This window comes from Mus pahari, chromosome 3 (genome assembly GCF_900095145.1).
Source record: "Mus pahari chromosome 3, PAHARI_EIJ_v1.1, whole genome shotgun sequence".
Taxonomy (NCBI): Eukaryota; Metazoa; Chordata; class Mammalia; order Rodentia; family Muridae; genus Mus; species Mus pahari.
This window is the reverse complement of record NC_034592.1, coordinates 133,918,857-133,933,622: the sequence shown is the minus strand read 5'-3', so window position 1 is coordinate 133,933,622 and position 14,766 is coordinate 133,918,857. Positions and strand designations below refer to the sequence as shown.

General features: G+C 48.6%; 1 protein-coding gene across 1 annotated transcript; it reads right to left on the bottom strand.

Annotated features, from left to right (window-relative positions):
• Positions 1–495: 495 nt before the first annotated feature.
• Sdcbp2 (syndecan binding protein 2) lies at positions 496–14,314 on the bottom strand. Its single transcript, XM_021194795.2, has 10 exons — positions 14,229–14,314; positions 7,753–7,825; positions 6,413–6,482; positions 5,491–5,591; positions 3,952–4,110; positions 3,191–3,366; positions 2,939–3,110; positions 1,166–1,257; positions 741–910; positions 496–605 (listed from the first exon to the last, which is right to left on the bottom strand). The coding sequence occupies exons 2-9, from the start codon at positions 7,804–7,806 to the stop codon at positions 856–858; spliced, it is 879 nt and encodes a 292-aa protein (XP_021050454.1). The 5' UTR covers positions 7,807–7,825; positions 14,229–14,314; the 3' UTR covers positions 496–605; positions 741–855.
• Positions 14,315–14,766: the final 452 nt, after the last annotated feature.

Genomic DNA, 14,766 nt, shown 5'->3' with positions numbered 1-14,766 from the left:
ACTCACCACAGCGCCCAGCACAGACAGACTCAGCCCCACCAGACCCTGCTGCGTAGGGCTGGGGCCTCTCTGACCATCTGTGATCAGGCACAGGATCTAGAACCTCCAATCTTGGGTCCCCATCCTGCTTGGCACAAGGAGAATATCCCAGTTCTTTCAAGTAATCTCAAAGTGGCTTCTCTGGCCCATTCTGTAGCTACAAAAACAGCCATGACTGTTCAGCAGGGGTCCCAAAGCCAGTGCAGCGTCCCCTCAACTCTCCCTGGCATCCCACAGCCACATGCCCCTCAGTGCCAACATCCTGATGACACACCGGCAAGCATCTCACAGCACATAGACCACTCACTGCTCCCAGAGGCGCACGTATGTCACCTTGGCCTGGCCACTGTCCAAAAACAAAGGCTGCCCTGGCAGGTTATGAGATTCAGGGATTTTTCAGGAACTTTCATGACCAGGGCTGTGTTTTAAATCCACTCTTTATTCAAATGACAGTAAAGGGTTACCATTAATCTATGCATACATAACCTGCGGCAGAGATCAACGAAGACAGCACACAAGGCCTCCTCTGTTGAATCAAGCGGCTGACCTCCTACATGAGGCAAAGTCTGCAAAAGGAAGCAGCAGCACGGAGTGAGTGACAGTCTGCTGTTCTGCTTAAGTGCCCAGCATCCAGGGCACAGAGAGTCGGGACCCAAGGGGGCCTAAAATCGGCAACTACAGACTCATCCAGTATACATCACCTGGGACACATCTGCAGTCCCCAGACCTAGGCAGCAGGCCAGCTGCAGCCTGTCATCTGAGGACTGCTGTCTTCTCTGCAGGAGGGCGGGAAGCCTGCGCTGCCCTCCTGGAACTTCAGGTGTCTGGAATGGAGTGGTCCATGGTGTGGTGAAGCAGCAACGGGGACAACCTAGACAGGGCAACAGTGACAGTGACTGAAACCACAGCTTCCTTCTTCATTCTCACCCCAGCCGGTTCACCCCACAGGAGATGCATTCATCCCCCACCTCTAAGGACTTCAATTCATGAGAAGCCACCACGGAGCCCATGAAAGATCAAAGACAGAGCAGAGCAGACCTGTGCTCTGGATCCGCACCATGGCTTGCCAGGGCAAGGGGCGGGGTGGGGTGGGGCAGAGTGCAGAGGTGGGGTATAATTGCCTTACTTTTTGATCATATGCTCGTAGATCACAGTGGGAATGATGGTCAGTGTGATGACATTTCCAGCTGAGGTCAGAATCTCAGTAACCTTTTTGTCCTGAAGAGGAAGAAAGCGCTTGGTCATCCAGGGATAGCACCAGCCCAACTGGTAGCTTAGCATGGCTATGGCTAGAGGACAGCACCCACACTTCACATCTGCCTGCAGCAGCTAGCTGCCCAGGACCCTGGACATCTCAGGTGGGGTATTCCTCTCATCTGAGAATTTCCAGGGTCATGACACTGGCCTCCCATTCCTTGAAGCCAGCCAGCCATATGGACCTGATAGCACTGCCCCACCAATGTGATTCTTGGGCCCCTACCAACTTTGTTGGGCCCAGTCACACTTGGGCTCCAATGGGAGACACTGGATCCAGCTGTATCTGCAGGCTCTTGCTGCCTCACCAGCCGCTTCCACACCTCACTGACTAGTAAGGAAAGCTTGAGAAACGGCTCAGATCATGAAGAGAATAAGAGACAATCTCCATGCCAAGGGTGTCCAGCAGTTAAATTACTACAGCTGTGGTGATGAGCCTCTGGTCCATCCTCAGGCCCTGGTGACCATCATTTTGCATTTATAAGGAATCTAGTTCTATGCTTTCTTAGTTTGAGGAAAAGATGCTTCAGAGGACTACCGGTGGCCACAAACTTTGAAAAATGATGGATCTCAAAAAGTGTAAGTCTCAGACACTGCTCAAGAGCATAGACCTAGTACCTAAGGGTCTTATAGTACTGCAGCTAGGCAGAGTAACTTGCGAGTTCACAGTGATGCTTTGGGCCATCTATGCAGCTGTAAGAACCACAACTGAGCATGGCTACTCTTAGCATTGTAACTGAAGCGATCTGCAGCTGCTCATGGGTAGCATTACTGCTTTCAGATTTTCAAGCACAGACTGTGGTGGCCTTTTGCTTGGTATGCTTGATCACAGAGAAATGGGAGAGGATGCAACAGGAGTGACCAGACACAGGAAGAATTTCCTGAACACAGCAGCACAAGCCACCCGAATAAGTCTCTACAGAAGGTGAGGGGAGACTACCCCCAAGGAAGCAGACATACAATAGGAGTGGCTTGTGGCCACTATGGAATGAGATGCCACCACCCACCCATGAGCACATGGGGTGGCGCAGCACAGCCAATGTAGAGCAGTGTGAGGTCAGGACTGAGTCGCTTCATCTGTTCATGGCTCAGACCACACAACTCATCACTGCCCGGTCCCAGAAGACACCCATCTTTCCAGATCTATAGCATGTGCCTAAAGCCATGTGCACCAGCTCAATTTGTAAAGATACAATTCATCTGCCCTCGCTGAAGAATAAGCCAAGGTCAGAAATGGATTTCTAAGTCAGTATTCTAAAGGAAGCCCCATTACTGAATGTAATCAGCATCCAAAGAGAAGTGCCACATGGAAAAGGAGGAGGAGGAGGAGGAGGAGGAGGAGGATGAAGAGGAGAAGGAGTCCTTCTTTGTGGCCAGCAGCAACCTGGATGCCCATGTACCTACACATTACAACACTCCTCTGGTACACCCTGTGTGTTAGAAGGAAGGAATTCTTACAAGGCATCTACTCATTCTCATTAACGTCAATCAGAGCTTCACATACAAAGTCACACTAAAGCCCTCATCAGCCTTAGGAGAGGATTGAGGCTCTGGCAGGTTTCCCAGACTATGCAGACAAGCCCTGTCCCACATTCATCATCTCCACAGTGCCCACATTTCCTGACAGGGCTACACCACTGCCTACCTTTAGCCCAATGACGTTCTGTCCGTTCACCTCACACACATAGTGGTTGGTTAGAAGGCCATTGCGGGCGGCGGAGCTTCCCTTTACCACAGACACGATCTTCCCCTTTTTGATGGAAAAGCCAACTTGTCCTGAGCTGTCTTTGTGCATGGTGACAGTCCTCTGGAATGGCCTGGTGGAGAGTGACAGTAAGCTGGGTTTGCGGGTGTGGCTGGGGCCAGGTAGAGAGGAGGCTGGGACCTGGGTACCGACCTGTCCCGAACAACCATGACAATCTTCTCCGCTGATGCCTTCTTCAGTGCCTTGTGAGCTTTGTGTGTGTTCCACCCAGCACAGTCACAGCCATCAATCTGCAGGATCTGGTCCCCAAAGCGCAACCCCACAAGGGATGCAGGGGTGTTGGCCTGGACCAGCTGCACAAAGAGCCCCTGGGAAGCAGGACCCTAGAGTCAGCACCCCTGGCTGCCTGAGCCCAGGCCCCTCCTCTAAGATGTTCTTTCCCTATATCCTGTGAGCTTACAGTATAGTGGGACCTAAGATCTGTAAGAGATACACAGGTTACCCCTATTTTCCTGAAGGAGGAAACACACCAGACCACACAGAGTAAGCTGAATTTCAGCATCATGAGCAATTCTCCTATACTGCCCTTCTCAAAGATGTCTGGCTAGTTTTCTCTGCAGTCATCAGGAAGCCATACGCACAGGAGTTACGGCACAGGAAAATGGGGAAGGGGGTGAGGGACTCGAGAGGCTGGAGCCTTGTATGGGGCTAATTCCTTCTGCAATCAGGCACAGCCTCAAGGCCTCAGATAGTAAGGTGCCTTCCTAGAATCTTCCTTGCTATGAACAGAGGCTCTCTGAGCCCTGGGAGGGGAGGGCCCTATATACTATGCTAGCTCAGGCTGCTGGGTGACTGTCCCAAAGGGGAACTTGTATTCCTAGGGCCATGACGAGGCTATCTCGCACCAGAGGAGCACACTCTCCTCCAAAGGGTCCTCCACAGACACTGTTTACCTTGTCAACAGCCTGCAGGCGCAGTCCAGTCTTGCCACGTTCATCCTTGCACAGGTGGATCTCTCGCACGCCAGGCTTGATCTCTGCACGCAGTATGCCCAGGTTGTTCCCAGATACTGGCGCTACCACCTGGCCAGGTCCAGGGCTAGTGACCACCGCCTGCAGATACAGTAGTGGGATTGGGGGTTCAGCCGGGCACCTGGGGCCCATGCCTCAAGGGTCTCTGGGTTTTAGGTAGGGATGAGTACAGAGGACCAAACAGTCCCTGAGTTCCCCTCTCACACACTTTGCAGAGGCTGAGAGAAAATGGAGCTGGGTGACACCACTAGAGAGCACCAAACTCCACACCCCTAAGCATGAGTGGAGGGAGAGAGGAAGCTGGGATCAGGAAGGGGTCACCGTATCGTCCAAAGGAAATTAATGTCAAGAAAAGATGCCCTTAAATTTCACTTAAAAAAAAAAAAGACAATTGCACAGTAAATAGCGAGTTGTCAAAGATGACAGGGCTAGTTTTGATTTTGTCTTGGACAAAATAATTTGAACCCAAAATAAACATTAACAAATGACCCGTCCTATAGATCTCCAAAGGATGTCCAGTCTCACCAGACACAGGCACTATACAATCTGGCCAGTGCAATGAATCAAGAAAACAGAAAAGATCACACAGGATGGGAAGATACAATTGCTCCTGTTGATAGATACCATGATCATCCACTAGAATGTCTGCAGAAGTCGAAAACTCCTAGCCATAAGTTAAATACAAACATTCATCAAGATCTAGGACTCAGTGTCAGCATATGGAGATCAACTGTGCTGGGCTGGGGACAGTCAGCTGTAGTCTCAGCTGCCAAGGAGGCTGAGGAAGAGGGTCACTCGAACCCAGGAGTTAGAAGTCAGCCTGGGCAACAGGCTCAACTATTTATCTACAGCCTGATCACCTTCCCAAAAAAAGGCAGAAAAAAAAATGAACTATGTGTGAATCTAACAAGACACATGCAGAGACTGTATACCAAAAGTGACAAAAATTTAGGATGCAGAAACATTAACAAAGACCTGAGCAAACAGTTTCTTGTGTGCACACACTGGAAGATCTAGCAAAGCGGCCAGCGCCTGCGACACAGACACAACACATTTCTATAAAAGCTCTACAGCTGTCTACCAATCACACATACAGTGCACATATATACAGAGAAAACAATAGTATATGTAAAAATAAAACAATTCTTTTTCAAAGACAACCAAGGAGCAGGTTGTGTAATTTCTTCACTTGGAAGGCAGAAGCAGGCAGATTTCTATGACTTTGAAGCCATTTGGGTCTACATAGCCAGTTCCAGGCTAGCCAAGGCTACAATAGTGAGACACTGTCTTAAAAAAAAGGTAGCAATCATAATTTAGGATGAGTGCATCTCATACTAATTACTGGTATAAAGAATGGCTGGGTTGATATGCATGCATATATGTGTGTGCGCACACACACACACCTTTTAAAATGGCAAGACCAAAAAGTAGGATATTTAATGGTGGGAGACAAATACCTACATTGTCACCATCTGGAATCTGAGGCAAGTTCTTCTGAACTTCTTGGCTAGAGAGGGACAGTCCCATATAACTTTCCAGTTCTGCCAGGTTTGGATACAACTCTGATGGTAAGGAAGAGACAAGGTGTCACTCGGGCTTATGCAGAGCCACCCTGGCTGGACCAGGGCCATTCTTTTTTCCGTGAAGTTAGGGAAATTCACCAAGACTACCCTGATCCCCTGAGTATGTCATGTGCCCCAGGGATGCTTGCCAGTGGCATGGGCCAGCTCTGCCAAGGGCTTGGAGCACCGTTGTCTCGGCGCAGCCTCATACAGAGACCCTCCTATACTGCTGAGTTACTCAGCTCAACTGCTGTGGCACCTGTTGGACAATCAACACAAAGCCAGAGCAGGTTCAAGACCACTAGGGACCACAGGCCATGATGGGGTAGGCAGCTCAAGGAGCCAGCAGAGCCCTGACAAGAGGAACCATGGGCCCTGGTTTAAACTTCTCTCATAGGACTGACCCACGTTTGCTATGAGCTTCTGAATGGGCTACCTCAAACATCTGGTCTCCCCCAGGTGGCCAGCCCATCCATGGTAGCACCAAATCAGGCAATTTATGCCTCACTAGGTCAGTTTCTCTAATGTTTCCTCAAAGGGTGAAGGTTAATTGTACATGGGCCCCCACTAAAGGGACAGGTGAGAAACGGATGTTGAGAAGTGGCCAGGATACTGGGCCATATCCTCAAGGTCAGCACAGCCCACACACCCAGGAGAGGCAGGTGCCCAGCCCTGGGAACAGGAGCTTCAAAAGTCCCCTTCTCTGCCTGGGTGACAGGTCCAGCAGTGCTGGGTCCCCTTCTCTTCCTGGATGACAGTGCTGGGGTGCACAATGGTGCTGAAGCTGTCACTGCATGAACACTGGGGTCAGGCTCACTCACCTGAAAGTGGGGGTGCAGAAGCCATCGGGGCTGGTAGAGTTGGCATCGTGGGTGAGGCTCTGGCCTGGGCCTGAAAAAAGAACATGAACTGTTGCTCATCTGTAGCTTGGACCCCAGGAACTCTTGGAGCCTGGGACACTCTGAGGCAGGGACAGGTATGACTGTAGACTTGTGAGAAGTATGACTGTAGACTTGTGAGAAGTATGACTATAGACTTGTGAGAAGTATTACTGTAGACTTGTGGTGGCGGGGTGTCCTGGAACCCTCATGGCTCCAGAGTATAAGTGCAGCCTCTACATACACACATGCTATAAGCCAGGTATAAAAAGTCAAATACTGCATGTTCTCACTCACTCTGAGCATGCTCTCAAAGCTAAATGGATGCTCTGTAGCACATAGGGTAACTGTGGTTTATATTCAGCAACTGCTAATATCTCAAAATAGCTAGTGGAGAGGAGTTTGAGTGTTCCAAGCCCAAAGAACTAAGTCTGAAATGATGGATGTGCCAGCCACCCTGATCTAACTGGTACAGTGTGTATAGAGGCTGAAATGTCACATGTACCCCCATGAGTATGTATAGCCACAAAGTGTTAATTAAAAAATTAAAACTGCATATGTTTTTTAAAATGTGGCCTCTTGGGGGCCAGAGAGGTGGCTCAGTAGTCAAGAGCACTTGCTGCTCTTGCAGAGACCTAAGTTCAATTCCCAGCACCCACATCACAACTGACAACTATCTACAACTGGCGTTTCAGAAGGTCTGATGCCCTATTCTGTCCTCTGAGGGCACTGGACTTGCATACTGTACATATACATACATGCAGAGAAAACATGCATATCATAAAAGTAAATAAATCTTTTTTTTAATGTGGCCTCTTTGGACATGCATCTTTCTGGCAGAAAGTCCTCTAATGCCTGGGACCAACTCTTTTCTATCCATAGCACTCCCAAGCAGGGAGAGAGGCTGAAATTTCCAGGCTTCTGGAAACATAGAGGGTGTGGGGTGAGGGTGGAAGAGGCTGTTTGGGACTGAGCAGGCTGAGCCCATGCCCTGGGTTTCCTGAGGAAGCTGGCTGGCACCTAGGTGTTCCTTCAGAGGATGGAAAAGTGCCAGAACCCACCTCACCCTGGCTGCTTTGTCTTTCCACGCCTGCTCAGACTCCACGGGCCTTGACTCCTGGACTTTCCCTTTACCCACCAGCCTTTGCACTGGGTCCCAGGGCTTTGCTGGAATTCCCAAGGGCTCCCAGTACCCGGGATCCTCCAGGATAAGCCTTAGTTCCTGGTGTTAATCCCCAAGGTCACCATCAGGGACTCTAGGCAAATGGAGCCTGGTTCCTTACCTGGATGACTTGGCCAACCTTCAGATCCTCCAGAGATGGGTACAGGACAGACATAACTGCCTCCTGAAGCACACTGCAGAACGCAGAGGGCGATAAATCATTAGAAAAAAGACAGGACTGCTGCCTCCTGCCACCTGTGTCCCACAGCACGCCGAGACCATCGCCATCTTAAAAATGAGGATTTACACTAGTCTGGTTCTCATGTTCATAAATGGCCACCCACAAAATTCCTGATGGATCCTGGACCTTAGAAACCAAACGTAGTGGGCCATGCAGGATGTACCCAGAAGAAAAGACAGGGGCCTCATTTTTCCTGCTGCGTGTAAGGTCTTCCCATTCTGACTCCCCATCCAGCGGGTGCCCATGGAACACCTGCTGCAGACCAGGGGAGGCTGGGAGCTGGCACAGTATCACCCACAACCACAGGCATTGGGACTTAGCATTTAAGCAGAAAGGTGGGAGACTCTAGAAACCCTCCCAATCTCTTCCTTCCTTCCTCTTTCAGTTCCACAGTATGCCACTTGGCATAAGGTTACTATTGCTGTGATGAAACACCACAACCAAGGCAATCTGGGGAGAAAAGGGTGGCTTCCCCCACACTCCCATGTAACCGTCGTCACCGAATGCAGTTAAGGAAGGAGCCTGGAGGCAGGAGCTGATGCAGAGGCCACTTAGGGCTGCTTTTTGGCTTGCTCCTCATGACTTGCTCAGCTTGCTCTCTTATAGAACCCAGAATGACCAGCCCAGGTTAGCGCCACCCACCGAATGTGTCCTACAGACCTGCCTATGACAGGCATTTGCTCAACGGGGGATCTGTCCCCTGACTCAAGCTTGTGTCAAGTTGACACAAAAACTCGTTGGTACAAGTGTCCTTTGTTAACTTGCCAAGCACATCACTTATTAAGTATAACCTTTCTTCTCTTGGTGTCCTCAAGATCTCATATTAATACTACAATCAGTCTTTACAAATTCAAACATTTTAAACGTTCAGTCTCTTTAAAAATCCAAGGTCAGGCTGGTGAGAAGGCTCAGCGGTTAAGAGCACCGACTGCTCTTCCAAAGGTCCTGAGTTCAAATCCCAGCAACTACATGGTGGCTCACAACCATCCATAACAAAAACCTGATGCCCTCTTCTGGAGTGTCTGAAGACAGCTACAGTGTACACACATATAATAAATAAATAAATAAATAAATCTTAAAAAAAAAAAATCCAAGGTCTTGGGGCTGCAGACATGGCTCAATGGTCAAGAGCACTGACTGATCTTCCAGAGGTCCTGAGTTCAATTCCCAGCAAACACAACTTTACCACAGCTCACAACCATCTTTAACGGGATCTGATGCCCTCCTCTGGTGTGTCTGAAGACAGCGGCAGTGTACTCACATATATAAAATAAATCCTTTTATAAAAAACAATTCAAGGTCTCCTTAAAATTCAAAATATCTTTAAAAATTTAGTCTCTCAACTGCAGACTCCTGTAGCATCAAAAATCCTTTCTTACTTCAAATGTGCTGTTGTATAGCACACTGGAGACCCTGGATTCTACAACAGCACCTCTGTCCTCCCTGGGGCATTTAGTATAACGCTGTTCCACAGGGAGGAGGAACTGAAAGTGGAGGGGCACTGCACACACCCACACGTCATCATCCTGCATGGGAATCTGTAGCACCTACAAGGGGCTCACCTCCTGAAAACATGCCATTTCCTCCCTCTGGGAGTTTGACCTTCTGGGTTACTCCCTTTACCTGACCCAGTCACACTTCCTGCCCTTTGCTAGGCAGGCTATTCCAGCTGGATGCTCCACCCTGTCTGTCACCTCCCTCTTGCTGTGCTCCCAGAGTAGAGGTCACTGTCCTGCCACCCTGGGCCCTGCCCCCAGACAGGCTCTGAGTTGCACACCCACTTCCAGCTCTTTAGGTATCCTGTGCTTCCAGGCTCACTACCACTACTAATGGCTAAGGTATGTCCTTCTTGCCCACATGTAACAGGAACGCTAGGAGGCGGCATAGGCTGTGCCATGATGATGTGAACCCAACCCCGTGACCCTGCATGACCCACAGGCACCTAGGGCATTCTCATGAGTCATTTCTCCCTCTGTACCTGCAGCCCAAGCCAAGTTCTCCTTAACTCCCTTCCCCACTGTCCCACTCATGTGTCACCAAGTTCCCTCTCACCCATATCCCTGCCCATCATTACTGACATAGCACCCCTAAACAGGTCATGACCTCTTTCTCTGCTCTTCAGAGAGTACCTACCAGGCCTTTTAAGCATGAAGCTAGGATGTTGTGGCTTTGCTTAAAGCCCCCTGCCTCTTGGAGGCAGGAGCTGATGCAGAGGCCATGGAGAGGTGCTGCTTACGGGCTTGCTTCTTGTGGCTTGGCTCAGTCTGCATCCTTGTAGGACCCAGAACCACCAGCCCAGGGTGGCAATACCCAAAATGAGAAGGGCCCTCCTACATCAACCACTAATTAAGAAAATGCTCTATAGGCTTACTTATAGCTGGATCTTATGGAGGCATATTTTTTTTTTCCTAATTGAGGTTCCCTCCTTTCAGATGACCCTAGCTTATGTCAAGTTGACATAAGAACTAGCCAGCACAGTTGACTCCTTGACGACCTGACACACAAACACATCACTGTTGAGCCATAACTTTCCTTTCTTGCTCATCCAAGAGCACACATTAATATCAAAATGTTAAACATTCCAACTTTTAAAGGTCTCACAATCTTTAGAAATTCTAATGCTTAAATCTTCAGTCTCTTTAAAATATTCAAAGTCTCTCTAAAAATCCAAAGTCTCATTAAAAGCTCAAAATCTTTCTACGGTGGGCTACTATAAAATCAAAATAAGTTAAGTCCTCTTTTATTCCAAGAGAGAAGAACCAAGGCACAGTCACAATCAAACCAAAGAAAAAACAAACCTCAGTTCACTAAGTAACTGTGTCCAGCCTCTGGGATTCGCTCACAACCTGTGGGCTCCTCCAAAGGCTTGGGTCGCTTCTGCAGCTCCACTCTCTGCAACACACACAGCTTGTTTCCTGGGCTCAGGCCAGCTCCAATGCGCTGCTGCTCCTACTCTTGGCAACCATCCCATGATAGTGGCATCTCCAAAATGCTGGGGTCTTCTGCTATGACTGGACTGCACTTTTCACAACAGCTTTTCTTGGGAGCTCGTCAGGGGATCCAGCCCTGCATGCAGTGCCAAGCCTCCATGACCACTGCACACCTTCAAAACCAGTACCCCCTGGGTGACACTTATACTAAGTTTAGCTGTCAGCACATGGTACGGCGTTGACTGCCTCTAGAACACAGCTGACTCTCAGGAAACACTTCCCAGATTTCACCTCACTGATGCCTCTCTTTTTAATCACCATTAATTCCTTGGCCACAGCTGATTGGCATCAGTCCCATTGTCCCAGTAAAATAATGTCTTTACTTCAGTAATTAATCATAGCCAAGTCTTCAGCCCCAGCTGACCAGAACCACCAGTTCTTAATTCAAACCATCAAGCAGCTATGATAGTCTTTGCTTCTCTCTGAAAGCTCAAAAGTCAGGCCTCCCATCATCTTCACTGCTTTTAGCACTACGCTCTAATCTTCCAACCTCACACAGCAGCTCGCCAACCTTTGAACACTCAATGGCTTTTGCAGCCCACAGATCCAAAGTCCTTTCACAATCCTCCCTATAACAACATGGTAAAGTAGATCACAAGCAATATTCTACAATCCTGGTACCAATTTCTGTCTTAGGTTTATTATTGCTGTCATGAAACACCATGACCAAAGCAACTTGGGGAGGAGAGGATTTATGTGACTTACATATTCTGAATCACAGTTAAGAGGGAAGTTAAGGTAGGAACCTGGTGGCAGGAGCTGATACAGAAGCCATAGAGTGCTGCTTACTGGCTTGCTCCTCCTGGCTTACACAATGGGGTAGGACCTCCACACCAACCACTAATTTAAGCAAATGCTCTACAGGCTTGCCTACAGCTGCACTTTATAGAAGCATTTTCTCAGTTAAGGTTCCCTCCTCTCACATGACTCTAGCTTCTGTTAAGTTGATATAAAACTAGCCAACACACACACACACACACACACACACACACACACACACACACACACACATCAGCAGCTCCTGTGGAACCTAGCCTGTATTTCCTGAAATGGCCCACAGGGGCTCCCTGAATCTTTCTTGGAATGGAATTGGTGACCCAAGGTCCAGATGTAAAGAAATTGTATTTGACCTTGCAGAATACATAACGATTTGCTGCTTAAATACAAAATTGCAGATGCTACACTTAACAGATTCCTGAAGAACAGGAAGCTTTGGCAACTGAAGATTCAAGTGAACAGCCACAGACCCCAGTGTGCATGGTCCCACCACTCTCCATCGTCTCCTTCACCAAGGCCACTTTCATTGGAATTGAGTTCCAATAAATTTCTGTTTGTAAATGCTATTTATTGGTTAATTTTTCAAGACAGGGTTTCTCCTTGTAGCCCTGGATGTTGTGTTCCAATAGATTTCTGTTTGCAAATTTTATCTCTATATCTATCTATCTATCTATCTATCTATCTATCTATCTATCTATCTATCTATCTATGTTTTTCAAAACAGTTTCTACCTGTAGCCCTGGATGTCCTGGAACTCATTCTGTAGACCAGACTGGCCTCAAACTCATAGAGATCTTCCTGGCTCTGCCTCCCAAGTGCTGGGATTAAAGGCATTTGCCACCACCACCAAACCTGCTTTTGTTTGCAGTTTTGACCTTACTTTCCAGCTCCACATCTTTCCATGTGTCCCTCCCCAACATGTACTTTCAACAGCTGCTACAAGGAGATCCTTTCAGGTAAGGGAACGAATCTCACTGTCTTCATTCTCTCAGTCATTTGGGTATTGCTCCCTCTGTCTAGCAGTCTGTCTGAGTGACAACCTCTGCTCCTTGTCCAGCTCCTGCCAGATGATGCTCAAGTCTAAAATAAGAGGGTCCTTCTCACAGGAAGCCTGATCTGATTTGTGTTCTGCAGTGCTCCCCTGTGTCCTGACTCCTGCTTGTCCACTAGTCTTTTAGTTGATTCTACTTGTCTAGCTGTTTTGTTAGACTGGGAGTCCCTAAAGGACCTTCTCATTGACTGCAGAACTCCTCAAGTGCATGCATGGGGGAGAATGCAATGGTATGCCAGAGGCAATATATTTGACCCTTCCACTTCTCCCCTAGTAAAGCAAAGTTCTGCTTCTTCAAGACCATGCCCTACTTAGGTGTCTCAATCTTGGGTAGTTCCTTAAATACGAATTGTCAGGTCACAGACCTGCCCTTTTGAGATGATCACTCTATGGGACCAAATCCCTCAGCCTGATTTATGGTCCTAGTCAGGACCTGGCTCCTCTGTGTTCTCTGTCACATAGTCTATCCTAGACTAAATCATGTGGTGTGGCACTTCCTACCACTCTCTGAAAGTATATAAAAAATTTTTTTCTGACAGCCCTTCTTCCCTGTTCTGTCTATAATGGCTGTCTTTCTGACTTTAAGCTCTTTTAATGAAGTTCCTCTCGAAGTTTTAAAAGGAAACCTCTCCTGTCCTTAAAGGCCCCATTCATGTGTCTGATAGAAGACATCATCTCTTCTTATGCTTTGCCCTGTCAAGACCTGATCATGGCTCCTGTGGTCTCAAGGCTCTTTCCCCTAACAAAGTTTATTCCTGGAAGGTATTTTTGTGAAGGCTCCTTTCCTAGATCAACCAAAACAACCCACTCACTCATGTACCCACTTGTAGCCCCTCTTATTTGACATGAACACATGAACAAAATCTGAAAATAAAAAAGTCACTTCTAATATGTACTGAAAAATATAAGTAGCGTGGCCAGGGCTCCTTCCCAGGTGGGTTGTACCTGCTTTCCTATGACTCAAGTACCCAACCAGCCCTTGGCTGATTTTTGTTGCCTGCCTTGCTGCTAAGACATCTGCAGTTCCTTGTCCTAGGCTAGCCTTTGGGGGCAGAAATGAGGATCCTAAAACAAGAATTTCCTAGGGGCAGGAAGCATATGATTCTAATCTCCTTTTGGAGCAACTGCAGGAAAAGACCCCTTCACCTGGGGTCTGCCCTACAATGTACACCCTCCTGGAGACTTTTAACCTTGAAGTAACACTCAGAAGTTACCATCTACCAAATTATGCTTTGCCACCAGTATGCACTATGAGGATAAGAACCTAAGAGCCACCTGTATCCCTTTTTCCAACAAAGTACAGCAAAGGAGCAGATGCATTTTTGCCCTCTGGGAGAAAACAGGCTCAGAGACCCACTTCCTGTAACACTTTCATCACTGCCTTAGCAAGGGATGGTGCATATTCTCTTTACTGCAAACTTGCCCTCACTATAAGGCATCTCGCCTGGGCAGTAACTCAAGATGAATCCCAACCCGTCTCTTTCCTTAAAAAATGAAAGCACATGTGTCAGACACCGCACTCTTCATGCACCGAGTACCCGAGAGAGACTCAACTGTCCAGGGCCTAGCCTCTGTATGCCCCTACGTCACGCGCTTCCACGACCCCAAGCTGCCTTCACTCCCCTATCCTAGGGTTCAGAACTTAGCCGGAAGCTGCGTCTCCGCTCGTGGTCTACAACGCCTGCGCAGAAATCCTGCTTAGCTGCGTGTGGTGCCCATGACGCATGTGCACCAAGTTTACTTGCATGCGGGCGCAGCCGGGGTTTCGGGGTGGGGCCTGTGTTCCCAGGATGCCCCACGGCTGCGGAGTCACCTTGACAGCTTTTTTTTAACCCCCGGGAGTTGCAGAACGTTCCTGCGCCCAGCTTCAGACTTTCCAAAGAGACCGGCAGTGCAGTGGAATATGCGACCGGAAGGCCAACCTGCCTCTGCAGCCCTCCTCATGCATTCCTAAAAAGACTTAGAGCCTGTGGTTCTTCCGAGGGCCCCTTGTGGGTCTCGGCTCGTCTCGGCACAGAGGCAGCAGTGGGTGGGAGAAGAGAGCAAGAGTCCACCCCGCCCCGGCACCCCGCCCCG

Bases quoted from the DNA above. Each gene is read 5' to 3' on its own strand.
- Sdcbp2 (XM_021194795.2), bottom strand. From the start codon at position 7,806: ATGTCTGTCCTGTACCCATCTCTGGAGGATCTGAAGGTTGGCCAAGTC. The intron at 6,483-7,752 runs GTAAGGAACCAG...TTCTTTTTTCAG, and splicing joins AGGTTGGCCAAGTCATCCAG to GCCCAGGCCAGAGCCTCACC. The intron at 3,367-3,951 runs GTAAACAGTGTC...CCTGCTTCCCAG, and splicing joins GCCTGCAGGCTGTTGACAAG to GGGCTCTTTGTGCAGCTGGT.